The sequence below is a fragment of the Tuber melanosporum genome (assembly GCF_000151645.1).
Source record: "Tuber melanosporum whole genome shotgun sequence assembly, scaffold_2, strain Mel28".
Classification (NCBI taxonomy): domain Eukaryota; kingdom Fungi; phylum Ascomycota; class Pezizomycetes; order Pezizales; family Tuberaceae; genus Tuber; species Tuber melanosporum.
The window spans coordinates 2,083,488-2,110,011 of NW_003298863.1; the positions used below are offsets into that span (position 1 = coordinate 2,083,488).

Genomic DNA, 26,524 nt, shown 5'->3' on the forward strand with positions numbered 1-26,524 from the left:
TGTATAAGAGATAGATGTAGTCTGCAAATACTCAGACATGAAATATAAATATCAAAGTATCTCCTAAGCTTTTAGACATCACCAAGCAATGGAGAAGAGATCTTAACAATATAATATTGTTTTTATCATTCAATTCTACCTTATCATACTCTTTGTAGTTATAAATAAAATGAATAACTATTTGAGCCTTCCTAGTCAAATCTCCATCTACAAAACGAATCTCAATTGGCCTAGACAATTTTAAGTCTATACAGATCATCTCCAGCTAGTACCCCCCATCCCTTTTCCAATTGATGAACAGTTACCAACACATTGTGAATTAATTATTTATAGTCGAATTGAATTTTAAGTAAGTTGGTAGGTGAGAATCTACTAATACAGCACCAAAACAAATACAACAGATGAGTGAGAACCCCTCCAATATAAACAGGTAAAGGAATATATAGGTGGGATAGAGACATTGGTGGGTTAGTGGGTGGGAATTTACTAACACAAGTAGGAGAAAGATCCATAAGGACAAATAAATTTGAGGATCATTTGGAGGACTCTGATATTAAAGCCAGTATTTCTAATAAAATAAGGAATGCTTGGTTAGAAAAGATTGTGGGCAATCTGAGGAATATAATATAAGCTTAAGTGATGAAAATATCCAACTCTGAGCTATTTCTTAAGGAACAGTGAATACTGAGAAAACAGATAAAATCTCATGAACATTGTCTGTCATTGACAATTTTTTTGTATTTTATAATAATAATAATAATAATAATTTTTTGCATATCAGCTGTCTTTTTTCCTTTTTGTATTACTTCTCACTGGCAGTAATTTATGATTGTATAACAATATAAATCTCAATAGCAAAAGCAAATATATTGCAAAATTAAGTTATTCTCTCACACTTAGTTTTGCTTTACATGTGCTACATTTATAACTTGCAAGTAATAGTTAAGAGATACTAGTGTCCAACTATACCGCACTATATGATGCTGTACAGTACCGGCTTGGAATTCTGCCCCCCCCGTTCGCTGGTGGTCACTTTTCGTTCACCGCACACACGGGCACAGGCTCGCATCGTTCAGCTTCGTTCGCGCTTGCGCCTAGATACCCCATTCGATGGACAGGTCGGGCGGGACATTCCTACCGGCGTCAACAGCTCCTAACGCGCAGTCTTAAATTTATATCCTAACTATACTCACGCTCAACTCGGCAGCCGACGCCGTTGAGTCTTTGGCTGGCCGCGAAGTTACTTCGTACTTGTACGATACCGGCAATGATACATGGGGCTCCCATCCGTAATCACCTATCGAGGCGATTTCGCAAAAAGTGCCGGTACTTCAAGTTGAAGGGGGGTTTGTTTGTTAAGGGCATATGGTAGAGTAAGTGAGCGGGGAGGAAGGGGAGGGGGAATTCTTTGGGGGGGGGTATATACTGGTATGCGGGAAAGAAGAAGAAAAGTATGGTATAGGAGTAAGTTACAGAGTCATTCGAACGTTGGTGTTTGGTGTTTAACTTGACAAGTATGGTGCGAGTACTGTACGACTACAGTACGATCGTACACACTAAGTTACTCGTAGAGATTGCTGGAAGTGGTGCGCAAATACTCGAGTACTATTGGTCCTCACACTCGGCCATGGTTGTCTTGAAGCGGTTCTACTCCTAGAGGGATATTGTATGATGTCACCCATCAGCAAAGAACAAGGTCAAGATCCGGTGCTATGTAGCGTGCGGCATGTTATAATAGTAGCGTCGGTAGTGGCCCTCCTCCTCGCGAAATCTTTGGCATAACGACCCGTGGCAAAAATCGTCTAGGTTATCATAATACCGGTATTGGTTGCGAGCGCTGGTACTACCGGTGGCTGATTCTAGACTACCGGTACTAGTAGTCTATTGTTTCCTCTACCGGTATGGAAGTGAGGCATACACGCAGTTCGGAATGTCATAGTCTATTCGAGTACCACCATATATCACTTTATATCACGTCAGAAACAAATCATTCAGTAGTAAGTTAGTTGACAGTCCAAGTTTTCCCAGACCTACCTGCCAAGTGGTTCCACCACCGCCAATCGGTTGCTCACGCTTCACCACCTTCACACGCTCTCTCCTCCCATCCTTCCATCCATTCGTTCTGGGGCACGGTAGTCCAACAGCCCCTCCCGCTCCCAGCACAAATCAAAACCGCAATTGAACGACCTTGTGAACACAGCTTCCATCGCATGCATAACCGCCAGAATTCCGCTCCCAGCTCATATCTCAGTTCATGCAATAGTGGTCATGTTCGCAAGCGTCCCTTCAGATCACGAGTGAGAAATGTGAAACCCTCTTGGATGGGGTCTGAGAGCAAAAGGTGTAGAACGCACAAGAATAACGAGAATAAAAGTGAATTTTGCTCTCGGCGCCAAGCTGGCGCAAAAAAGTCCCGCACTCGGTTACCGGTATCATACAAGTAGACTATATCATAGACTACCGTCCACGGGCATGACAGACCCACGGCACCCAATGGAGTGGCAGATCTGCCCACATGCCGAGCCGTTGAGCGATCTGGCACCGTCCGGTGAGGTTTGTATTTTCACTTTCTGGCTGCGCAGTGAAGTGTCGTGGTTGTGAAGAAGTTCTCGACCGCCGATCAACCGACCGACCGGGAAGTGCATCCTACGACTGATTGGGGGGGGGGGTTCTGGACACGATGCTTTTGGAAAAGTCTTTTGGTAGGAGAGGTGGGGGGGAATGTTGAGATGTGTGATAGTGACAAATTGAGGTACAATGCACTGTACGAGTACTGTACAGTAACTTACCGGTACTCATATGTTATGAATTGAGTGGGCGAGGGGAGAAGCACGAGGTGTGCTCAAGCACTTGTGGGTAGGCAAGTTTTTTTGTGGTTAGACTAGCCTCGGTCGGTGGGGTGGGTGGTTTGGTTTGCCTCGCGGGAAAGGGATGGCTTGCATGGTTGGTTTCGGAGGAAGGCACGTGGGGCGTCAACAAGGAAACTGCCGGGGCGTGAGGCTCTTTCCATGAAAGCGAATGGGTGATGGAGGTTGCCGTGTTTTTCGGAATTATGGTTACCGGTATCATATTCGTCGATCGTATGATATAGTAAAACATATTATCATGAAATTGCCGCCACTACATAACTAAAACCCCTCTGCTAATCCCCATAACTTGTCCCTACCCAGCCTTCTCCCCCTTCCCACTGCGCTAAACACGAGCGAGTGTTCCATCCTCCGCACGTCTGTGCCAAACTTCCCAACACACCTTTTCTACAATCTCCCCAATCTCCCTCCGACTCCCTCTCCCTCCAATTTTTCCAAGCCCTCGAGCTCTCCTATCAACCTTCCCTTTGTTACAATCTCGCGGCCAGGCCTCTACGCATACCTATAAACCTCCACGCCCCGTCCCCTTCCTCCGTCGGGAGGAATTGCATCTTTCGGAGGAGGAGGAAGTGTGCCGATGGGCGGTCGTAGTTTAGGATGTGCAGCACGGCTTCCAACCCGGGGTGGGCGCACAGGGGGGATCCTGTCCGTGGGGTGGGTGGGTATTTGGTGGCTGCGAGAGTGGCGGGGGGAAGGTAAGGGGACGGGGGTGAAGGTCTGTGGAGGTGGTTTCCGGGTGGCAGGTGGATGCTTACTTGCTTTGGAATGATCGCTTTGCCTCCACTGGCCCCTGGAGGCGAGTGATGGAAGGTTACGAAGTTTGTATTTCGCGGATAGAAGGGCGGGTAAGTCGGTGGGGGTTTGGCATATATCGTACTATATCTATTTCTGGTATTGACCTAGCCAAAAATTCGTGACGTTTTCTCCAACCACCCAGATCCCTCCCGATTATGATACTACCGGTGCTATGTGCCATACTACACCGAACCCTTTCAACACCCTACGCACCTACTCCACACCCCGAGCTCCGGACTGCTCTCCGATGCTTTTTCGGGAGTATGATACCGGACCACCACCAACCAACCCAAAACCCGAGTGACAGCCTATGACCACACATTCCCCCCTCGCCCCCAACAGCTAATTCTCGAATACGGACTACATATAAAAAAAAACCCCAATTACATGCACACAGTGAACACCCCGTCGCGCACACCCAAGGGGGAGAGAGGGTTGGGGCTACGCGGACGCGCAACCCACACATGTCAATCTAACCATGAACCATCCAGCCGAAAACAGAATATACACGCGATCAAGAGAACAGTTATGAAAGAGGGGTGGGCGGATTCCACATGCTGCGGTATAAGCAAATTATAACCTAAGAGCCCGGATTATTCGGCCAAACTGGTTGGTGGTGCACGCGTGATGCGGGAATCGTTTGTTTGAGTGGAGGGGGTTCATAATTATTTGCTTGGGAGAATCCCGCATCGATCTTTGCTTTGGGTTTTTGGTATGGGAAGGGTTTAGGGCGTTGTATGGGGGTGGGTGGACATTGTGGAAGATAGGTGCTTATCGTGGTAGTCTATCAAAAGGTACAGTACAGTGCGGGCACGGATAAGGCAACATAGGGGAGGACTATCCCTGCTCGGTGGGCATGATAATCCTGATCCTAATCTTGATAGCTTTTCGCAATTTATTTGTCGGTGGTTAATCCCGATCTAGCATCATAGTCTACTGCTGATGGTAGTAACTCGTTATTGTTAACCTCAACACGTTACAGCATGAGCATGATAGCGTCTTCATCTACTTCTCCCTGTTCTTGGGAGTCCTGATCCACGATTGACCTTTTTTAAATTTTTTAGTTTTTCTTCATAGTTCCCGTCGATGATGGCAAGACAGGCTAACACGTACGATACTATACCAGCCCGGCGGCGGCGGGGGCGGCGACGTGTGAGTATAGCACATCCGTTTGGCCGTGATCGGAGTGTTTTTTTTTTTTCATATATACCTTCTATATATCCTAGGTGTTATAGGATCGATGGTATCGTATGGGTATGTATGAGACTTGGAGGAAAAAAGCTAATGACAAAATTCACCTGTGTCTCTCTCCTTGCCAATCTGAATCTGGGCGATCCTGTCGCGCTGGAGGGGGGAGGTACCTTGCCTATACTTGAAAATACACACTGCACAGGGCTCGGGCAGGTGTTAAAACTTCCGGAAATCGCGGTGGGATAAGGGTATGGGGGAGTGGGGGTGAGGGAAAGATAGAGGTAGAGAAGGGGAGATTAAGAGTAATAGTGGTACATACCTATGCTTATCCCACTCCCTCACTCCCCTCTCGCCAATCTACTTCCACTGACCCCTTCCACTGACCCCTGCTCCCCTGTAGTATGTATCAGACATGTGCGCCCATTAGTACCATACCAATATCACCATCAGAAACCAGTAGAGCAGGTGTACTCGATCTCCTTCCCTGTGTTGTACCATAGATACCTACTCCCCTCGATCCGCCTACCTTTGGCAGGGGGGAACAAGAAAGGACAAGAAATATCTCCCGTACTTAAACCTCCACCGTTCGTGCGTGAGGAGTTGGATTTGTGGTCATGATCAATCACTCGTGAAATAGGGTGGAAGGGGGTTGGATTGGATTGGGGTTATTGGGGATCTGCAGGAATATCGATGATTAGTGTATGTGGTATGTATGCGTGTATATATGTATGTGCGTGTGCGTGTATATATGTGTGTGTATGCATGGGTGGAGGAGGTACTGTCGTGGCGGAAAATGGGCGAGTTGTTGGTAGGGGTTGTCGGTGAAGGGGCGAGCTGCCATAGGGTTGACGATGGTGATCCGTTCTATGTTGTTGTATGAGAGTGTATGTACGCGCTGCTTCAGGTTCAACTGGAGTGAACCGTATTGTAATTGCTACTCGTTGGGCGAGCGTCGGGTTTGTCTATCTTGTCGTATATCGATTAGTCGGTCTGAGTAGCCGAGGGAGCAATGATGCCCATACATACGCGACTCCTGTATGATACAAAGTGAAGATTTCCCTTTGTCCCCTTCCTTTCCCTTTCCCTTTTCTTTTTCTACTCACATTTCTCCAAATTCCCCCTGCCCCTTCCTATCCATCCACCTATCCGTCCACCATCCGAGAATGGCCAGATGACCTATTCTCTGGGCTCCCCTCGCTCACATCTCGTAATCAATCCTGAAATCAGTTCGCTTCCGGCGGCAACGTCGTTTGCTATGCTCAACTCAGAATTAATCAATGTATGGAATCAATCAAGGGGATAAAAAGAGCTCATACAGCAAAAAAAAAACCTAGATATCTATACACCCCCTCCTTCCAAATGCTGACCGACTATCACATACATGCGGCAGTTTGGACACGAGCCAATTGGATAAGTAGCTTTGTTCGGAGATCAACTGGCTGTGCCGGAGGGATGGGAAGTTGATTGCCCAGTTGGGTTTTTGACATATTGTGCCGATAATTACGTGCTGCTGGGTGAGTGGGGATAGGTAAATACGAGTGATATATTGTGCGTATGCGTTTCGGGGGTGGGTGCTGCACTAAGAGAATGAAAGAAATAGAGTGCGTTCCATGCGATGTTTTGGAGTAATTGATGTCTTGAGTAGATAAGCTAATTCGGGAGATATCGCAGGTACTTAGATGGATAGCTAGCTAGCTGGCTAGCTACATTGGAGGGATGGGTGGGTGGATGGATAGGGTATTTCAGTGCCTGATGGATGTTTTTGCTTTCGTTGAAACAATGCTGGCGATGGTGATGGTGATAGCGATGATTGTGATTGCGATGATGGTGAGGCTTGCTGGCTGGTGTTGTTATTTTTTGATATTGGGTGGGAAGGGTTTGCTTTCCAATGCTCCCGCCTTTGCTTCTGCGTTTTTCATGATTCTGATTCTGGCTGCCTAAGTTGTGCTGGGCTGTACTGTACCATGGTTTGGTTTATCCGCACCCCTACGCTGTAAGTAAGTAGGTACTGTACGATGGATTTCGGCCTAGCACTGCATATAGCTTAATTGCGTTCTTAAAAACTAGAACCTTCGGATCTGCCAACGTGTAAGCTCTTCTCTCTTTTTCCTTGTTTGTTGGGTTCCTTGATTGCGAGGCTTGCTTCGGGGTTGCCTTTCTTTCTTCTTTTACTCATCTGCGTGGTAAATCGTCGCCCGAGCACGTCTAGCCAAGATATCAATCCTCAAAGTACTCATCAGAGAGCACAGCACGGTATGTACGGTACAGTACAGTACCGATACTGTACGGCGAGAACGAGAATGAGAGAAGAGAGAAAAATTGTCACCTGATAGATGCGAAGTGCGTTGTTCACCTTCCTCCTAGCTCTCAGTCTAGCGAATGAGATTGAAGAATAATCAAAGTAGATTATCGCTGCCATCGACGTACTGTATTCAGGAATTTATTCGCACAAGTACGGCACTATACCTGCGAGGTGTTTTTTCTCTCGACCTCCCATTTCTCCTTCATCCAAGTTCTGCCCCTCCCCCCCCACCTCTGAGGATGAGACCTACCTACCTAGGTTGTGGTCTGAGGATTTAGATGGGGTGCGTTATCAGATCTCGTTAACCAGTAATTTCAGATGCCCTGCATGCGATGCTGAGTGGGAAAATCCGTATTCGGGTATTCGAAACCGAAACGTTTGTTTTTCGCAACGCTTATTGGGAGGGCTTTTTTATTTTATATTTTTCCGGTCTGCCGATTTGTTGCTTGGGCTTTTCTTTTGCAGCGTGCCGCGCCCGTACTTTGACGCATATTTTCTTCCTTGGATGTTGCTGATGTTGAAGTTGGCTGGTTATTGAAATTGATGGTGGGGCGAAATGGGGAGGAAAGGGCTTTTTTTTTTTTTTTTTTTTTGATACCCTGTGTGGTAGTTGCGTTGGGTCAGCGCTAGAACCGTTGGCTATATACTCGAGTACCAGTACATAGTACAGTAGTAAATACCTGGCGTGCATATTTAGTGGCTTTTGGCAATTGCCTGTCTGCTTGCCCCTCAATAGAGCTCTTTCGTAGTCTATTGCCGATGGCCGGAATATCTCTGCTTTGATGGTCAGTAAAGGTGCTATTCGAGTGGTTATTCACCAGTACGTATCATACTATAACTAGATAGTAGTCTATGAAAGACCTGCGAAGGTATTTTGCGATACTTGTATCAGGGTCTGTGTACTTACTATATCTGAGTAAAAGTAATTTTTTGCCTGGCGGGAGCACACGAGGTTTGTGTTTCGTATGTATCGTTCATTACGCATTGGCTTCTTTTCTGATTGACTGAGCGAAATGGTTCTGCGTTGCGCCACCCGCGCTGCCGTGGATAAAGTAGTGTTTTGATAAACTCACCTCGTGTCGAATAGAATATCTTCCAGTCCATTCAGGATTCTTTTTTTCGAGGAAAATATGTTTTGTATGCATTGCAGGTTGTGCTGTTCAATCCTCACTCGGACAGTAGATATGCAGGACAAAGTAGCTCATTCTGCAGCTAGAGTAAATTGACCCGGACGTCCAATGTCGTCTCTTCAATGCTTTCTCCTAAGCATTTTCAATTCAACCCCACCAAATCTCTTGGTTGGAGGGTTCGTATGTATTACGAAGTGGATTGAAGCTCAAAAGATCTTTGGATGAGTGTCCAGTACGGCGCAACGAATACCCGGATTTCAACCATGAAAGCGGCAACCCGCTATTACTGCCACTTGCCCTTTCTTTGCATCTACTTGTATGTTCAACTGGCCGGATCAGGTTAAAGGCCTTAAGGGATGGCCTTATTTTGCTGTACCGGTATGGTTTCAATTCTGATGAGGGAGATCAAATACTTGGCAGGAATCGTAGCACAATAATAATGGGTTAGCAAATGCTGTCTGTAGCCGAGAAGGAGAGCGGACAGCTATCGTACTAGAGTATAATATTAGCATAGTAACGGGCTGATAAGTTGATGTGTGATATGCATGTATCTTTCTTTCTTTTTTTAATTTTGTTCCGTGGTATCGCTAGCAGAAGCGGCCCTAAAGCCTCGCGTCTTTACTCGTAGACGTATCGTCTAAAGGGTTTGAGGGGGGCGATGTTTCGATTTAATCTTATTTTACTGGCTTAGCGGCTGTTCCGATCCCACGCTTCCGGATGAATTGGAACACAGCTTTACCTATCGTTGAACAGCCGGGGAGCCAATGTTTCTTTGCTTTCTACAACCCTAAAGAAAATTATCCGGGCAAGCGGCCGATGAACCCGAAGAGATAAACATCTTCCTTTTGTTTGCTGTCAATGGAGTTGATTTGCTGGCACGCGGTTAGACGAAATGTCGGCGCAGAGAAAGAGTAATTGGATGGACCAGTTTGAGAGAAATGATGCTGGATAAGGGAGGGAGACAACCTTTTGATTCCTTCCCCACGATAGCCCTCTCTCTTCAGTGGGCCGTTCAGCGGACTCCGAGTCGACGGGTAGGACAGTTTACCAGTACTGTAGTCCCTTTGTTTCCTTCAGGGTGGGAGAAAAAGAGCTAAGGTAAAGGTGGTGTTGAGGGGTTGATAACTTGCCATCAGCGGGGCGGAACGTGCGGAACATTGAATAGAAAGCAAACTACTTAAAAAGGAAGTGATCTGCCCCATAAGGAGGTCAACGGCAAGGCAAAAGAAAAGCGAAGGAGGCTGCTATTGAGGCTTTGGTTCTGTTTGATATTGCTCCCGCCATGGTATTGTATGGATCCATTTCTTCTCCCCGCATGAGAAGGGAGGGAGGGAGGGAGGGAGGGATTAAGCACGGTCAGCTAGCTGGCAGAAAGTATTGAGTTGTGGATTGGTCTGGGTACTCTAAATTTTGTGGCACTCGATAGTGCCGTACAATAACTGTACGAGTAGAGTAATGTACTCGAGTACGGCTGGCATATGCAATAGCAGCAGCAGGCAGGTAGACAGGCAGCAAGGTAGAGCGCAAGTTTTCTTTTTCTTTCTCTTTTTTCTTTTTTTCTTTTTTTCTTTTTGGAAAAAAGGTCAGCGTTGGCTACCGAAAAGCGAAACCCCGCCACCAGATCTGCATCAGGGAAGAAAGGAATTCCGTTTTGCACAACTTTGATTTGCTTGCGAAAAGTGGGCTAGGAAGGGGTATGTAGAGAAAATGGGTAATTGAGTGACAACTGGGGACAGCAGCCACAGATAGAACCTATCCGGATCAAGTGTGAGGAGAGAGAAAAAAAAGCGAGAGGACAGCGAACAAGGTGCAAGAAGTTGGGAGAGGATTCTCTGCACAGCTGTCAATATCGGTACTACTCGTTTCCCTGTCTGTCCCGTTTCCCCCCCACCTCCGCTCCTGTCCTGCGTGTTGACGGGGCCGAGCCTCTCAATTCTTCCTCTCGTCTTTCTTTCCTTCTCACTCCTCTCAACTCTTCCTCTCAACCCCCTTTAAAGTCCCCCATCCGCCGTTGAGAGGAATTATTCTTTCCAATAATCAAGACGCGCTTTCAAGATGGACGTCTATTGCACTGTGAGTTTTGCTTCTATCCACTCCCCAATCTCTTAGAGTCTGGTTGTCGTCATACCAAATTTTTTCTCGATATCAGCCCATTGATCTATATTGTGTTCCGTTGCATGTGGCTAACCAAACATTGTTTCCATCACAGCTATTGTTGAGTGACGGCTACCTCCCAGGTTAGTCCTTTTTTTCCTTCTACCTCGAAATAGGTAAAATCAATTTTTGTTTTACTCACAAATATCTCAGGCGCCCAGGTACTAGCCTACTCTCTCCGCGATGGGGGCACATCAAAGAAGCTCGCGGTTCTGGTGACCATAGAGACCTGTTCGGAGGAAACGATCGAGGAGTTGAAGGTTTGCTCAATGCTTTTCAATATGGAAGGGTAATTAATGTTCGTCTAAAAACTCACTATTTTTTGATTCCAGCGTCTCTATGACTACGTCATTCCTGTGGATCGTATCTGCAGCGAGGCTACCACCAATCTTGGGTTGATGAACCGTTTGGACCTCAACGCCACCTTCACTAAGATCAATTTGTGGAAGCAAACTCAATTCCGAAAGATTGTCTATATTGATGCCGACGTTGTCGCAATCCGTCATCCGGATGAGCTGTTTGATCTTGAGGCCGACTTCGCTGTGTGTCTCACGTTCCTGTGACGTTCCTGTGAGGAGGTTTCTATGCAAGATGCTAATTATACCTTTTCCTTCTATAGGCGGCTCCTGATATTGGTTGGCCCGATTGTTTCAACTCGGTAGGTTTATATCTTGTCGGGCTAGTATTAGTTTATGGGGTGGCTAATGTTCATTTAGGGAGTGATGTTGCTTCGTCCTCATATGGGAACTTACTACTCGCTCCTTCAGCTTGCTGGGCGTGGTGTTTCATTTGATGGTACGCCATTCCGGCATAGCCCCTCCTTATCGCTAACGCTAATGAAACAAATAGGTGCCGATCAGGGTCTCTTGAACTCTTATTTCAAAAACTGGCATCGCATCTCTTTCACATACAATTGCACACCTTCCGGCCATTATCAGTGAGCAACTGTCCACCCGGGGTTGGATGGCTTTTGTTAATTGTTGTCAGATACACCCCCGCTTTCACTCACTACGGAGCGAACATCTCTTTAGCGCATTTCATCGGGGCCGAGAAGCCATGGAATGTGGGGAGGTCCTCTATCAAGGACTCTGGTTCAACTAACTCAAGCGGCACGCCTTATCACCAACTGTTGGGTTATTGGTGGGCGACTTGGGATAAGCATTTTAGAGGCCAGCAGGAAGGCTCGAATGACTCCGCTAGTGGTGGCTCTAGCTATCGAGGGTCTGCCAGTGGGTCTGGATCTGGTTTTAGGCAAGCCTATTCGGGCCCAGTTGGAAACCAGGCTAGTCAATCGGGATCTCAACAGCACGGAGCCCGATCATCTGGCACTCAACACCAATCACGGGCATCTGAGAAGGCCCCTGCACGTGAAAACACTGACAAACTCGCCCCGGAACCCCAGAAGCTGCCATTCCACGGGGTATTCCCTGATGTTGTTGATACTCCCCAGGGACCCGTCGACCAAACCCAATTCTTTCAAACTGGCCCAGCCACTTATCAGGTTTCTGATGTTCCAGCTAGACGTTCTGCTCCTCCACCTTCCTCCCCCCCACGTCAACAGGAGCAACAGGCACCGCTGGTGACACCATTCTCTACACCATATTACAACTGGGATCCTACTCGGTAAGCTTTCTGTTTTTGGTTTGGTTTAAACGGTGTTCTAACTACTCCTTTAGCTCGGCTCCACCAGTCGATAGTGCTCCGGAAGCCAATCGTTTCCCCCGTCAGTTCTACTCCAATGAATGGGATAACCCTGCGCCGGCATTTAAGACTCCAGTGCCTGCCCCCCCACAGGGACAGAAGAGATGGTTTGAGAGCCGTGAGAAGACCCCGGAGCCTCAGCGGGAGCCTCCGCTAAGACAAATTTTCCCATGGGAGAATAAACCAAGGACCACTACTCGCGTATTCGCTGATGACCCGCCGGTCGAGGAACATGTTGAGGAGCCGGAAGAGGAAGAGGAGGAGGAGGAGGAGGAGGAGGAGGAGGTCCAACAGGAGCAGGAACCCCAAATTACTAAGGAGGAGGCCACGGCTTGGAGAACATATGTCCAGGAGAATGAGTGGGATGCGATTCCAGGAATCCAAGACTACGTCTCGGATTTAAAGCGCCGTGGCAATCACGTACTCCAGTCTCTCGAAGCCAGTCCCCGCATTCCGGGATACTTCATCCCCCTTGTTAGTCAGGAGAGGCCATCTTTGCCCGTGACCCCGAATCCCGTCAAAAGAAGAACTGCACAATGGACTGCTGAGGAACAACCCCAATTCCCAAGTGCTCGTGGGATCCCCTCTCAGGAGGACTGGGTACGAATTGAACTTGACTTCCATTATAGATCTCGAAATATCTGCTGACACTCTTCCAATAGGACCCTCATGCAAAGCTCGATGAACTTAGACGCCTCCCACCCTCTTTCGTCTCAACCCTCAGTAACACCAATGTGATCGGTGGTGCTGCCCAGACCGAAGCCCAGAAGGAAGCCATTGTTCCCGAGGCACCGTTGGAGGTTCAAGCACAAGCGGACGTTACTGTCTCACCTCCTTCCCCAGCCTACAGAACCAGCGCAGCCCAAACCGAGAGCCCGAAGCTTGAGGATAGGGCAATACAGGTTGACGACATCCCTGAGGTTGAGGACAAGAAGTCGTTGTCTGGCTCATCCAGTGCCAGTCTGAAGACTGATAGTGACATTTCGCTCGGAAAGCGTTCCATCGAGTCTCAATCACCTCCCAAGTCTCCCGAGTCCAAGGTAAGCCTTACTACTCCCGGAGGGATGCAGATGGATATGACATGTACTAACTCAATCGCTTTCTTAACACTAGGAGAAGGAGAAGCGCCGCTCGATGAATCTTCAAAAGCTACTACCCAAGTACTGGGGCAGCAAGACTATCGAATCGCGTCGACAGGCAGCCTTGAGATGATTTCAGCACTTGCTCTGAGGTTGAGCCGAAGGCATAGATTGGATCTACGATGGGTATAATGTTTTTTCTTATTTCAGTTACGCCTTGCTCTTTCAGTTCTGCATACTCTTGGGTTCTAGTCCTTTCTTTAGCTGGAAATTTTTCTGAAGTTGGTGGTTACTCTGCATGCTCTTGAAATTACGGGTGTTCACATAGAGCGGTTTCGATATGTCGACTAACTTACATGGGCAGCGTTGTGGATTTTATATCTCTTTCATGGCGAGTCCTTGCGTTATTTCTCCTTTTTTTAACGTCATGTCTTTACCGCCCCTTCGCTATGTCGCTTTCAGATACTTTCTTACGATTTTCCTTAGGAAATGTGAATAAAGTCACAAAAAAAGTCTTTACATTTTGTAACTTAAAAATCATGTATTGCTTTTTTTGTTGGTGATAATGAAAAGGTTCACGAATGTTTTCAAAATTATTGTTCCCTGTCGTTCTCGTGATTTCGAAACCCCCCAATTGAAATGACGCTATTTAATAATAGTTACCGATGCAGGGAAAGGCTGGAGTGTCGGTTGCATGCTTGTATTTCGGGTGTTTTGATTGTTATCTCTTATCTTCGCATGATGTGACCTGCATATCTCCGGTTGTATTGCCGTTCTCTTATCATAGCTAAGTTAACCGAGCTGCCCGTGCACTGCAGCCAGATAAGCTACTCACAGATCATCACTCGATGTTTGTTATTGCTTGGGATTGTTGAGCATTATGATGAGATAATATTATTAGAATTTTATATTCTTGAGATCTTTGGGGTTTGTTGCGGTGGGCAATTGGAGTCAGTAGTTCTAGAACGTGTGGTGCTATCTCGTGTATCATATCTTGGGATCGTTGCCATGTTGGGTGATGTCGTATTTAAGGCTAGTAATAAAGATTGATCTTTTATTTCTCGGCTGTTCTAATATATATTTATATTTAGGTAACTTATAACTGGACTAGGGCCTCTTGAGCATTGTAGGGTTTTATTGTTTATTGATCACAGTGTTCTATACTTAGATGGATACGGATGATTGTGTAGTAATTATTTCTCTTGCACGAGGCCAGGGTTTCCTTGGAGTGGCGGACGGGAGCACACAGTATGGCTTCTCCGGTGTTTACCAGGGACATAAATTATTTATTGGTCTCACCCTTATTAGTTGGCACAGTATCATACTTGTACAGCAGGCACTATTTGATTCTAACCTTGTCAGGGAGCATAGCGCCGTCATCGAACACTGCGGAGGGAAAAAAGTCGAGATAGATATGATATTACCTGAAATCGCATATTTAATCACGGACTAATAAAACCTCCCTACCGGTCATAGAACCAAACCCAACTCTCACCGGCCTATATATTATGACCTGTTCCGTGCACGTGTGCCCATGGGTTTACTCACAAACTGCACCGATCCAATGCAAGCTATGGCGCGCATACGGATACATATTACTTTGGAAAATTGCCTATTATTCTCTATTTTTTCTCTTCCTCTCGCAATGGCGGGGGGAAAGCCACCTTACCAGCACTTGCTTGTTTCTTAGTTTTCCGCCTGAAATTCCCTCGAAGGAGGTGAAGGAAAGGAGAGATTGATTTTGTAGAACATGTTGATCCTGTCATTTTTCATGGTGGGGGATCGTAGGGGAGGCAGTGAGTGTTCTGTTTGCGGAGCTGCAAGCTCTATCGCCCACGCCCGGGAGTGCGGGTGATAGACTTTAGGAGATTCTAGTGGGAGAGCGACCTACCGGTACACCACCTGAGGAGCGGGGATCTGCGAGTCGGCAACAACTGACACCGCCCAAAACTCAAGATAGAATTGGCAAATATTTCCCGACAACACCCACTCCACCTGTACAGAATGGCGAATCGAGTGGGGATGGGAGGAGGGGACTCCGACTAGCACTGCTCTGAAGACTGTTGAGGTGATTGGCGGGAAGGATAGTCTAGGAAGATGATCGTCTTGGGAATGGTCCTGATATGGTGGATCTTTCGAACCAACCCCAAGCCATCTCCTCACTAGCCACCCCGGTCACAACCCGTAGCTACGGGGCTGACAGTCATCAAGTAACTACATAGGTTCTGTTTGTATACAACGGTTTCGTTCCGTTTCGAAACCGTTTCTGCTGTAAATATTGTTGTCAAACGGAGGGAAATGGTCACTTTGGTGCCAGATGAGTTTCGGCAGCCGGAGCCAGGGAAATGAAATTTGGGAAGTGGGAGGGCTTTGCATAATACGGTAGGCACTAGAAACATTAAGCCCCGGGGGTTGAGAAAGCAATCTTCGAGCGTCAAGTTTCAAGTTGATCTGCCAAGTTTGTTGTAGTATGCAAAACACCAAAGTCCCCCCAAACTCGAAAGACTTGCGTAATCGTTTCTTTTTTAGCACTCGGGGCTGAACACCTCTATTGTAGGCTTTGTGTGCTGGGATCGCGGCGCTTCTGGCCTTGCCGGGTGGCGGTAGTGGTGGCTGGATGAACTCAAGTCTCGACATTGGTCATCACTCGGGTTATCCGTCCTCATTAATCGGGGAGGTCATTCACGAACTGGCTGTTTTGAGGGGCAGACTACCGAGTATTATAGAGGCTAATCATGAGAAACCGAAGTTCCATCAGGGGTCACACAAGTCCCAAGGCACAACCGAGAAATGTCTATAGCAAATGAAATAGTTTCAGTCGCAAGATCTGCGGATTCATATTTCCACTGCTAGATCATTGTATGATATTATCGTCACGTTGAAACTGTTGGTGTTCCTTACAACTCTAACGCCCAGAAGTCGGGACACCAACAGCTGGCCCATATTGCCCGATAAAGTGGAAAAAGGTTATATATGTTCACTTTGGAAGGTTGCTTCTTGGGTATTGTGGATGTTGGATAAAACTTTGGTGGATTGGGAAAAAGGATGGGGTAGAACCTCGCGAGGCATTGCGCATTGAGACGATATAGTATCCATAAGTTGGAGTATCATACTCTGATTCCTACGGTACGCATTCAAATGTACCTCTCACCAACTCAACTATGCCTCGCACCGGGGAAGACATGATTTGGCAGGATCTGGAAAATAACCAATACTAACTTTTGGATCCCACCGGTGTGGTCTCTATAGCGCAGTGATGCTGGATCCTAGAAGTTAAAAGCCTAGTTGCAGGTCTCAGCCTCCCCCAGTGGGGTAGCATCCGACCACACATCAAGCAGGCGGGGTTGCGAGGGAGAGATTACACGACCGGGCAGAGGGGAGTATGTGCTTGGGGTAGTATAATAATGAGGGAGAGTGGGTCAAAAACCGTAGATCATAGTAAAGAGGAGAAAATGCCAAACACACGAATTGGGGGGTGGGGGAGATAAAACATAACAGTAAAATCAGAATCCTTTACCCCCTCCACCTCTAGGCACTTTTGAGGTGGGCACTCTTTTTGTTCCGTAAAGAGATTTTGACAAAATTTAGACTTTGGTCACTACAAGTCTGGTACTGAACCAATTTCCTAAATGTGGTTTGGGAGGACTGACTACCCCTTTTCGCAGAACTAGATTCATATGCTAATTTTTTCCCCTCCCCTTCATCCCTTGGGGTCGCCAACTGATTTTGGGTCACTTTTTTGCCTCGATTTCTGAATCACTAATGATGGATACCGCATTGACAGCTCAAATTCGACCCCCCGCTACCAAAAACTGCTCCGTAAAAGATTTAGTTATGATAGGCAAAGAAAAGAATGGTAACAAAGTGCAAAGTCGGAAATGGCACCGGAACTGGTATTACCATACCAGTATATAGGAGAATCTAGGCTTATTGGCGGCGAGTTCATATTGGCGGCGGGTCGAATTCGAACAGTCAATGCGGTATGCCAATGATCAAGCTAGACCTCTGGAATGAACGCAACACGTATCCTACCGGACAGGATCTCCCACTGGGCCGGCTTGCACCGGGCTCTCGGGTCGTTTAAAGCGCCTCGAAGCAGTGTTCGGTCGGAGTCTATTGGAGGCGACTGTGGTAGGTCATGTGTCTCGCCTTACCGCCTGGGTGTCAATCTTCAAGCGAGCAGGTGGGAGACTGGAGCGTGTGGGTGATTGTACTGTGGAAGCCCGGATGTTAAGGGAGGCTGCCGTGGTTGGAGTGGTAGGACGCATATAAATTGTGATAAAGGTTCGGTGGGGGATCTCTAACTCACAGTAGACCTATGATATTTAAGTCGACCCTGTGCATCTGAACCCGTGAAGCATTATTCCAGAAAGGCGGAGATTTCCGATACAACACTATTCCCATAAGCTTCTTTGTTGAAGTCCGTGTTTTATGGACTACGGTGACCCTCCAGCGTACCTGATCAGTTCAATGATGGATTAGGTAGTCTTATTTGACGCTCCAGCGCGGGTTCGATCACCTGCTGCCTCTAGCTGTGCTCGAATAACGCGATGCTTGGTTTTCCGGTAAGTTATCTTCACCTTATCTCGTCACCAATTCTAAGCATCAATCCCGCTTTCAGTGTTCATATGATTGGTTTACTATACTTGTTGCCTACATGCCTTCTTACCATAGCCCGACCGAAGCGGTGATATGCCCCGAGGAACCGATATTAGAGGAACACCCAACCCTAATTGGTAGTATATCGCCATCGATATCCGAAACTTCTAATCACGTTACTCGAAGATTGGATTTAGGGAAAGTGTTGACTTTGGAGACATCACCACGACAAACAAACGGGGTCGTCCCTCGCCCAGCTACGACTTTCCTAGAAGTTTCTTTTGCTCATGGTGGGTAAGCGGTTTATTCTATCATATAATGTGGCAAGCTGCCTCTCAGACCCCTATGGCCGGAATCTGATGCTTGTCCCCGAATAAGCTATCATTCTCTACCGTATCTTATGATACCCATTAAAGAGTAGTAGACCTGGCCATCTGCACAACCCGCACCGCTAAGTTAGCCTCGTCTTCTAACTGATATCACACTTGGTACAGCCACTCAGTAGAAGTCTTCGCGGGAGGGAATTTCTCTGCTCATTGAGCAGGTCCTGCTACCAGACCCCAGTTGCGCGGCGCCCCCCCCAGGCCACCGTGATGGAAACTCCACTTCACGAAGCCTTTTTCCGGGTACCGGCACTGTACCTCAGATCTATAGTGCGGGGCGAGCTACCATTACGAAGGAGACATGAAAGGACCCTATTGTATTCACTACGAGGAGCGTATTGGGGTTTCGGGTGTTTGCGTACAGTACGATACAGAGTTTGGCTGCGTGTGAATACCGGTGATTTGGGACTGCACTCCGCTCCCGTGAGTCCCCTAGAGCAAACAACAAACCAATAACCAGAGCCACAAATCAATAATAAAGAAAAGAAGCCAATGCAGTCGCTGTTTTTATCCCACAAAGTAAACCATGAATTTCAAAGCAAAACACCTCTCCATCTGTGACCTCGGTGTACGGTGCGCCATCCTGATAGCCCAAACTAAAGAGAGCTTTCAAAATCAAGCTATACACCCTATCAAGGATAGGGATTGTGTCTCTTACTTTTAAGAAGGCTTACTGGCCCCCTCAAGCCTTCTTAACGGAACTGTAATCCTTACTTTCACCACCAGACCGTATGTGTTGCACAGGTATGTGGGGGCACTCCCTCATTGGCTTTATGTTTTCACCTAGCGCATTCATGAGTTGACGTCCGTCTATTCGCTTCAGATCATTGAAGAGTTTGGAATCTTTAAGGACGGAGTGGAGGCACTCCATCAACTTTTCGTTTTCACCCAGCACACTCGCGACATGATGTCCGTTTATTGGAATCATTGACTTCGTGTCCTTCGCGTCATCGGAGACCGACTTGGGTTTCTCTTCAATGTGGCAAGTGCCCGATTCAATGCAACTGTCTGGTCCAAGTTTCTCTCCAACGCGGCGGATCTCTTGTATCAATTCCTTGGTCCCGCGCTTTCTCTCCCGGACCATTGTAGCGGACGTAATACCAGCAACCAAAAGACTGGGACCGTAAGTGTGAGCAAACTCTGTTATAGGAAAGGGATTGTTAATAAGCATTCGTCTCTATAAATGCAAAATAAAATATGTGTCAACGAACTGGTGAAGGAACTCATGGCTGAGCTAGCTGGGCTTGGCTTCTCGAGAATTTAGTAAGTCTGCATTCAATACTCCAACCAGTGTAATAATGTAACATTAAGAAGACTCACCGTGTCGTCCTGGTAGATGCTCACTTGCTGTGTCCCTCCATTCCGAAATGGCGTGGTTGGCTAGGGCTGAAGGAAGAACTTCGCCCCTCCTGACTGGGTGTCAGGAATATATTTATCCGTATGCCGGGTCGGCGGTGCCAGAATATAAATATTGAACTTATCGCGGACATAACCTGGGGGGCGGGGGAGAGACGGAAGCGGTCGGTCTCATCTCGCAAAAAAATAACTAGAGAAGCGCTCGTGCCTAAGGGTTTTTGGATATGATGGAAAGTCTACGAGTAGACTATTATATAACTGCCAAGGTTCCTGCCAAGTGTGTAACTGCCTGCAAATCTTGCGCTCAAGTAGACATCATACAACATATTATGATATCATACTTGAGGTCATGACGCAGGTTACCGGCAGTGAAGAGGGCGCATTCTCTCGGCTGCGCAGGGTGAATCTAGAACCTACACACGGAACCACGCAGCACCTGGGGATTTATTTGTCTTTCAGGTTGGCACCTTTGCTCTGTGCAAAAGCAATTGCCACCCTTGATTCTTGTGTTTGCCAGACTTTCATACAGTACATAAGCTTGTGGGATCCTCCACCCCTCTTGGAGCTGAACCTGGTTACCGAATGAGTGGCATGGTGGAGACACAATCATGATATCAGACGAGACGTGGCCGAGCGCCAAATTGTCGCTACGAGACGTTACGGATACAGCACAATATCATACTGCAGCTGCAGGCTTACAGTATGTTCTCTTCTCATCCGTCCAATTGGGGTCCTCGAGCTTAATAGAAACACGGAAATCGTCACAGAAATTCGATTGCCAATTTTAGTAAGAAACACAGAACAACAAAACAGTCAACAAGTTAGCCAGTCCTTTTTTGCTTGAAATTACCTGCAACCCCTTCACCCTAGCCCCTTTTCTAGGCGTTACAAAAAAAAAATCAAGAAAAATCACAGCAGTATTACAAGTTTGTTCCCATCTTTCCTCCAACAATAGTCTCCCCTTAATCCTGTCCCTTCATTCTGTCTCAAAGTGGCCGTGCTGAATGGTCTTAACGGTAGTGTGAAGGGGGAGGAGGTGGGGGAGGCTCGTTGGAGGATGGTGGGGGCGGAGGCGGCGGGGGTGGCGGGGCTAAGGAAGATGGTGGTGGTGGAGGCGGGTTTCCGGGAGGTGGTGGAGGTGGTGGAATACCGAACGAAGGTGGGGGCGGTGGAGGGGCGCCATAGCCTCCGGGCTAATAAAACGTGAGCATTTGCATGGCATAGATATGGGGGATAACTTACAGGAGCACCATAGGGAGAAGCACCATAACTCATACCTGGAGCAGCCCCGGGGGCACCAGAAGCCCATGGAGGGGGGGCAGCGCTCGCAGGAGGTGGGGGTGGCGGGATACCGTGCGTTCCAGCCCATGGAGGAGGAGCAGAGGATGCTGGTCCAGTGGGCGGTCCATGGGATTGAGATTGCCAAGGTGCGCCACTTGGTCCTGTTGGGGCATTTGTGGGAGGGGTATGGCTGTCTCCAGGAGCTCCACCACGTCCGCGCCCACCCATCTGCCACGGGGCGGGTCCTCCAGTGGGTCCGCGCTGCCACGGCTTCAGGGCACGACCATCGGGGCCAAGTTCCTGGTCATTTTGATTGTCGCGACCGTATGCCCCTCCTCCATAACTCTCACGACCGCCATAACCACCGTCCGGACCACCTGGGCCAGCTTCGATACGGCCTTGCGGAGTAGCACCGCCAATCGCAGGTGCAGAGCCTCCAGAAAGCTCTTGCATAAGTTGCTGGGAATAATTTGTTAGTACAACTAGCTTGACAGATCTTGCGAATAATCACCCACCTCATATTCTCTGTCCACAGCATCACCTTGCCCTAGACCAGCAGCCCCAGGTCTACCAAAGCCACCAGCAGCACCACCACGGCCACCTCTGTCATTGTTGCGCCAGTCCTGGCCTCTCTGGCGATCGGGACAGTCCCTGGCCATATGCCCTGCGTTGCCGCAAACCCTGCAGATAATATTGGCGGTAAAGTTGCGTTGCTCAGGGCAATCGTATTTGCGATGGCCAATTTGACCGCCTATCAAAAGTTTTAGACCACCAAGCTGTGAATATTAGAAAAGGTACCAACTCACAGTTTTGACAGGCTTGATTTTCATCATCACGAAGAGTACCGTTGAGAGCAGCGAGCTCACGAAGCTGATTACGCTTAAGCTCATTTTGACCCTCGGGAATCGACGCAGCCTGATGTGAATAATGTTAAGGGTTTATCGCGTAGAAATATAGCAAATGGGAAATCAAGGGATAACATACAGTTTCAATGATGGTATTGATAAGCTTCTTGGCTTTGTTAACCTTCTCTTCAGTGTCTGCCATGATAAGGCAGTGGAGGTCTTCTTCTTGGTTAGAGGTGTGGGCAGCATCGGAACGACCCTTTCCTTCCTTTACAGATCCTTTCCCACGAATGGCGATCTTGGCACCAGATTCAGTCTCCATTTTTTTGAGGGTGTTGCCACGAGGTCCAATCAAGAGTCCAACTATTAGTAACAGAAGAAATTCCTAGAGGTTAGCGAGATGATTCCCTGTCAAGTTATGCGTGTGTAAGGACTGTTAAAGTATATTTTTCATATGGAGCAGGAAATGAAGCTGGCGATGACTTTGTGGTTAAAAGGTCACCAAGCTCATTCGAGGAATGGTTATGGGATAGCAGAAATGTTAGGAGGGGAGTTAGTATACTAAAGTTAATCTCTGGATAATCGTTCACTGGTACATAGATTTTCTCCTGTGTCTTTGTGGGTCTCCTATAATCACTCGGAGGGTGATAGTTGGGGATGGCTTTCATTGCCTTATCGATTAGTTTATGACGTTCATCTTCAAGGCGCTTGCGATAACGGTATTCCCGAGTATTGACACGACGACCAAAGTTGTCATATTGCGGAGGTGGGGATGGCGAACTATTACCCAGTTAGAACCGTCAAAGAGGGACAGGGCAATAGGAATAACTTACCGGTCACCATCAGCCGGAACAACATCGTTAATCCTGAGCTTCTGGGAGATCTCCTCAATACGTAGATGAAGGGCGTAGGCCTCCAACTGCTCACTTGTCATTGTAGCAAAAATAGCGGTCGGAAGACCCATTAAACCGGCTGCTTTATTGTCCGTCTGATCGCCCCAGCGATTCTTCTTCTTTCTCTTTTTTGGTCCATCCGGATCGGCTGCGCACGGTTACGGGATTTAGAGCCGCGTTCACAAAGAAACCTGCGGGGATCGGGGGATAAAAGGTAAAAACTTACAACGAATAGGCGACCTTCCACGCTTATGGTCGGCGAAGCCACTTCCTCCTTGTTCGTCCCGAAAAGATGGGCCTCCAGATGCTGGCGATGGGGAGTCATTGCTTCCAGTGCTTCCGTCGCCGCCAAATCTTCTGCGGTTTCCAAGAGGAATATTATTTGTTCCGGTAATTCCTCCACCACTCCCACGATAAGACATGATGAAAAGCCTGCTTGTTAGATCACGCACTGTAGTTGAGGTTTGGTATTGTAGATGAAGGGCGGAGGGTGGAAAGTGTGTACGAGGGATGGACAACAGGTTGTGTTGAGGAGAAAGGGTCAAACGTGGTAGAGGCGAGGCTTACATAACCAAACGTTATGAAACACAGAAAACTCAAAGCAGCCCGAACTAGGTTAGACTCTCAAGCCACTTCTGGAGTAGCGCCACACTGTCCGATACCGTACTCGTACAGTATTGTTTTTTATGGTGTCAGAAACGATGGGGGAAGCGTGTAACCCTCCTGTCAGCAGAGTGGCTTGCGTGTAAATATTTAATTTATTGTGGCTCTAAGCGTCAAAATAGTTTGTTGCCCACCTTCTGCCAATTAAAAAACCGAGGCGAGGGATTACACAGTGCTCAAGAAGGCTGCGGTCCTGCGCTTTGATTTTGTTTGGAATAGAGACCAGCACTTGGATAGTATGATATACCGGTATCATAGAAGGCCCACACCTTTTGCTGATGCCGAACCATGACGATAGATAAAAATCACTTTCAGACTGGCCATTCAATAAGATCAGTTGTCGCTAGAATTGTCTTTTAAACTTGAGATCCTTTTTCTTTATCGGGGTCTCAGTCTGAGATTATTCTACGCTCAAATGTTCCGAATATGGGCATTCTGAAAAGTACAGACAGGTTGTTCTGGGATTGGACACTGTTGGATGCCCTGGACGAAGTGGTGGGGGTACGTGGTGTTATTTGAGGTGCGGGCGGCCGAACTTGACGAAGCCGCCTTTCCTGACCGGTAGGCATCGCGAAAAATTGTTAAGAGGTTGCCTATTAAAGGGCTCTTCTCTATAATTCCTCCACTCAAAACTTAGGGCGAGCCTCGGATTGATTTGCACATCACTGGATACATTCCCGGCACATAAAACCATATTATACTGTAAATACTAACACTACTGCAGGCCAATTGATGTCTCTGTATTTCCTTAGTTAAGGGGAAAGGATAGCTAGTATAAGGTATATCATCAAAAGGATAATTATAATTCAAGTTGTTAATATCATTACTGTGTATCATAATACTTGTTAGTATTGTCCCGGGACAAAATTAACTAGCTGTCAACGGCCGGAAAATCTTCGGTGATGACAACCACACTCCCCCACCAACCCACTATCATGAAAACCCAAAAGAAAATTAAAAAATATAAATACATAGTAGAAATTAATATTTAGTATACCATCCATCAGCCTTAATAATTGCTTCCACCCTATCCACCATTGATCCTGCCAAAGTATCAAAAACCTTTGGGTCCAGAAGTTCCCAACAATGAGTGATAGCCTCCTCTATAATTTTTTTGATCTCATTGACAGGGCCCTTCAGGAGAAACAGGTCAGGATAGTGCTTATAAAGCTTGTCTTTCACCAGAGACCAAACATTTTCAATTGGATTGAGGTCTGGTGAATAGGGAGGAATTTCCATCAGAGAAATTCCATTTCTCCTGAGCCATCTCCTGAAAGGCAAGTGAGTCTTAGCATTGTCAATGATCAAAAATACCTCTTCCTCCCCAACATGCTCCTTGATATCCTCCCATATCCCTGGAAAGCCATATTGATCATAAACATCAATAATTGACTTTCTAGTCACTCCACCTCCAGCAGAAGTAGGATCAGGAAAAACAGGTAAAAAAAGACCATGAGTTTGACCATAGAAACAACCAGTCATCATCTGACTAATCTTTCTCTCTCCTTTCCTAGCAGTAGGTTCAACACAATTCTTATTTCACTTTTCTTTTGGGTATCTAAATACCTATTTTCTTCTCTTTCCTCCTCCTCTCTCCACAGCTACCTCATCCCCCCACATTGCCTTTCTTCTCCACATCTGCCTTGTCCAATTCCTATGGGCTAATGCTCATTCCAACCTCTTTTGAGCTAGATCCTCATCCAAATGAATCCTCTCTTGTGCCATCCACTTTTTAAGATGCTTTTGTGCAAGTCTTCTCTTCACAGTATTAGCAGAAACATTGGGAACCACTCTCTCAGCAATCTCAGAGTAGCTGGTATGGCGATTTTTGAGAGCTTCCTCTACCATAGCATCATCCTGCAACTTGGTAGTTTTAGGATGTCTTCCTCTACCTTCATTCTCCTTACCCTCTTGATCTCTCTTTGCAAATGTGCTTTTAACAGTACTGAGAGGAATGTCAAAGTAGTGGGAAATTTGGTAATTTGTGTAACCAGTATGGGTACTCGGTTATTGGTTTTGTTTTATGTTTTGTTTTAAGTATCGCTTTGATACTTGGTTTGTTTTAAGTATCGTTTGATACTTGGTTTTGTTTTATGTTTTGTTTTAAGTATCGCTTTGATACTTGGTTTGTTTTAAGTATCGTTTGATACTTGGTTTTGTTTTATGTTTTGTTTTAAGTATCGCTTTGATACTTGGTTTGTTTTAAGTATCGTTTGATACTTGGTTTTGTTTTATGTTTTGTTTTAAGTATCGCTTTGATACTTAATTAGTTTCACCAAAGTGTATCGATTGATACCTTTGATTAGTTTTGTTCATGCTAGACATGAACAGATTTGTGTATTTAAAGACCGCCTGTTTCTACGATAGAAAAGGCAGACTTCGACAGACAGTATTTCAATATACTTGGTTGAACGGTTACTTCTTTGTTCCTCAGTACACCATCGAAGCCTCCTTTGGTTCTCAGCTCTCACCTCCTCTCCGGAAAAGCAGGCCACCTGCCAACTATTGTATTCATTACTGATAACGTGATTAGCACCTAGCAAACACGTTACATTTTTTTAACCTCAACAAGTGGTTAAGAACCTGTCCCCGGATTTAGGCCGGATCAACCTATCGATATCCACCTCAGAACACTAGCAGAGAGAAGCGGCAGAATCACGGCATATTCGGCTTCGTCTCAAATCCAACATAGAGTCTTTGACGATGTCACGAACGAGGCTTAGCGAGGAAAGGGTTTTTCACGTGACACATGGTTATGAGTCACAGGTATGTTATTGTTTCACGCATAAGACATATTCGGGTTATATGATTAGTTATGTGTAGGATTTGTGATGCTTTCGCACATGGCTCAAGTATGAGTCATGGGACATGCGCCTGACGTGTAACGTATTCGCAAGGTGCTAATCACGTTATCGGTAATGGATACGATAGTTGGCAGGTGGCCTGCTCTTCCAGAGAGGAGGCGAGAGCTGAGAACTAAAGGAGGCTTCGAGGGCGTACTGAGGAACAAAGAAGTAACCGTTCAACCAATTGTATTGAAATACTGTCTGTCGAAGTCTGCCTTTTCTATCGTAGAAACAGGCGGTCTTTAAATACACAATTCTGTTCATGTCTAGCATGAACGAAACTAATCAAGGGTATCAATTGATACTCTTTGGTAAAACTCTTTAAGTATCAAAGCGATACTTAAAACAAAACATAAAACAAAACCAAGTATCAAACGATACTTAAAACAAACCAAGTATCAAAGCGATACTTAAAACAAAACATAAAACAAAACCAAGT

General features: G+C 46.7%; 3 protein-coding genes; 1 reads left to right on the plus strand and 2 right to left on the minus strand.

Annotated features, from left to right (window-relative positions):
• The first annotated feature begins 10,292 nt into the window (after window positions 1–10,292).
• On the plus strand, window positions 10,293–13,956 carry GSTUM_00005701001 (uncharacterized protein). XM_002837788.2 has 11 exons: window positions 10,293–10,358; window positions 10,495–10,522; window positions 10,593–10,699; window positions 10,772–10,981; window positions 11,059–11,097; window positions 11,156–11,234; window positions 11,289–11,376; window positions 11,427–12,062; window positions 12,116–12,740; window positions 12,803–13,180; window positions 13,254–13,956. The coding sequence occupies exons 1-11, from the start codon at window positions 10,341–10,343 to the stop codon at window positions 13,350–13,352; spliced, it is 2,307 nt and encodes a 768-aa protein (XP_002837834.1). The 5' UTR covers window positions 10,293–10,340; the 3' UTR covers window positions 13,353–13,956.
• A 4,822-nt stretch (window positions 13,957–18,778) lies between these two features.
• GSTUM_00005702001 (uncharacterized protein) lies at window positions 18,779–19,766 on the minus strand. XM_002837789.2 has 1 exon: window positions 18,779–19,766. The coding sequence occupies exon 1, from the start codon at window positions 19,370–19,372 to the stop codon at window positions 18,884–18,886; it is 489 nt and encodes a 162-aa protein (XP_002837835.1). The 5' UTR covers window positions 19,373–19,766; the 3' UTR covers window positions 18,779–18,883.
• Window positions 19,767–20,318: 552 nt separating this feature from the next.
• Window positions 20,319–23,084, minus strand: GSTUM_00005703001 (uncharacterized protein). XM_002837790.2 has 8 exons: window positions 22,803–23,084; window positions 22,517–22,724; window positions 22,246–22,463; window positions 21,823–22,046; window positions 21,645–21,753; window positions 21,354–21,589; window positions 20,800–21,297; window positions 20,319–20,750 (listed from the first exon to the last, which is right to left on the minus strand). The coding sequence occupies exons 1-8, from the start codon at window positions 22,996–22,998 to the stop codon at window positions 20,568–20,570; spliced, it is 1,872 nt and encodes a 623-aa protein (XP_002837836.1). The 5' UTR covers window positions 22,999–23,084; the 3' UTR covers window positions 20,319–20,567.
• Window positions 23,085–26,524: the final 3,440 nt, after the last annotated feature.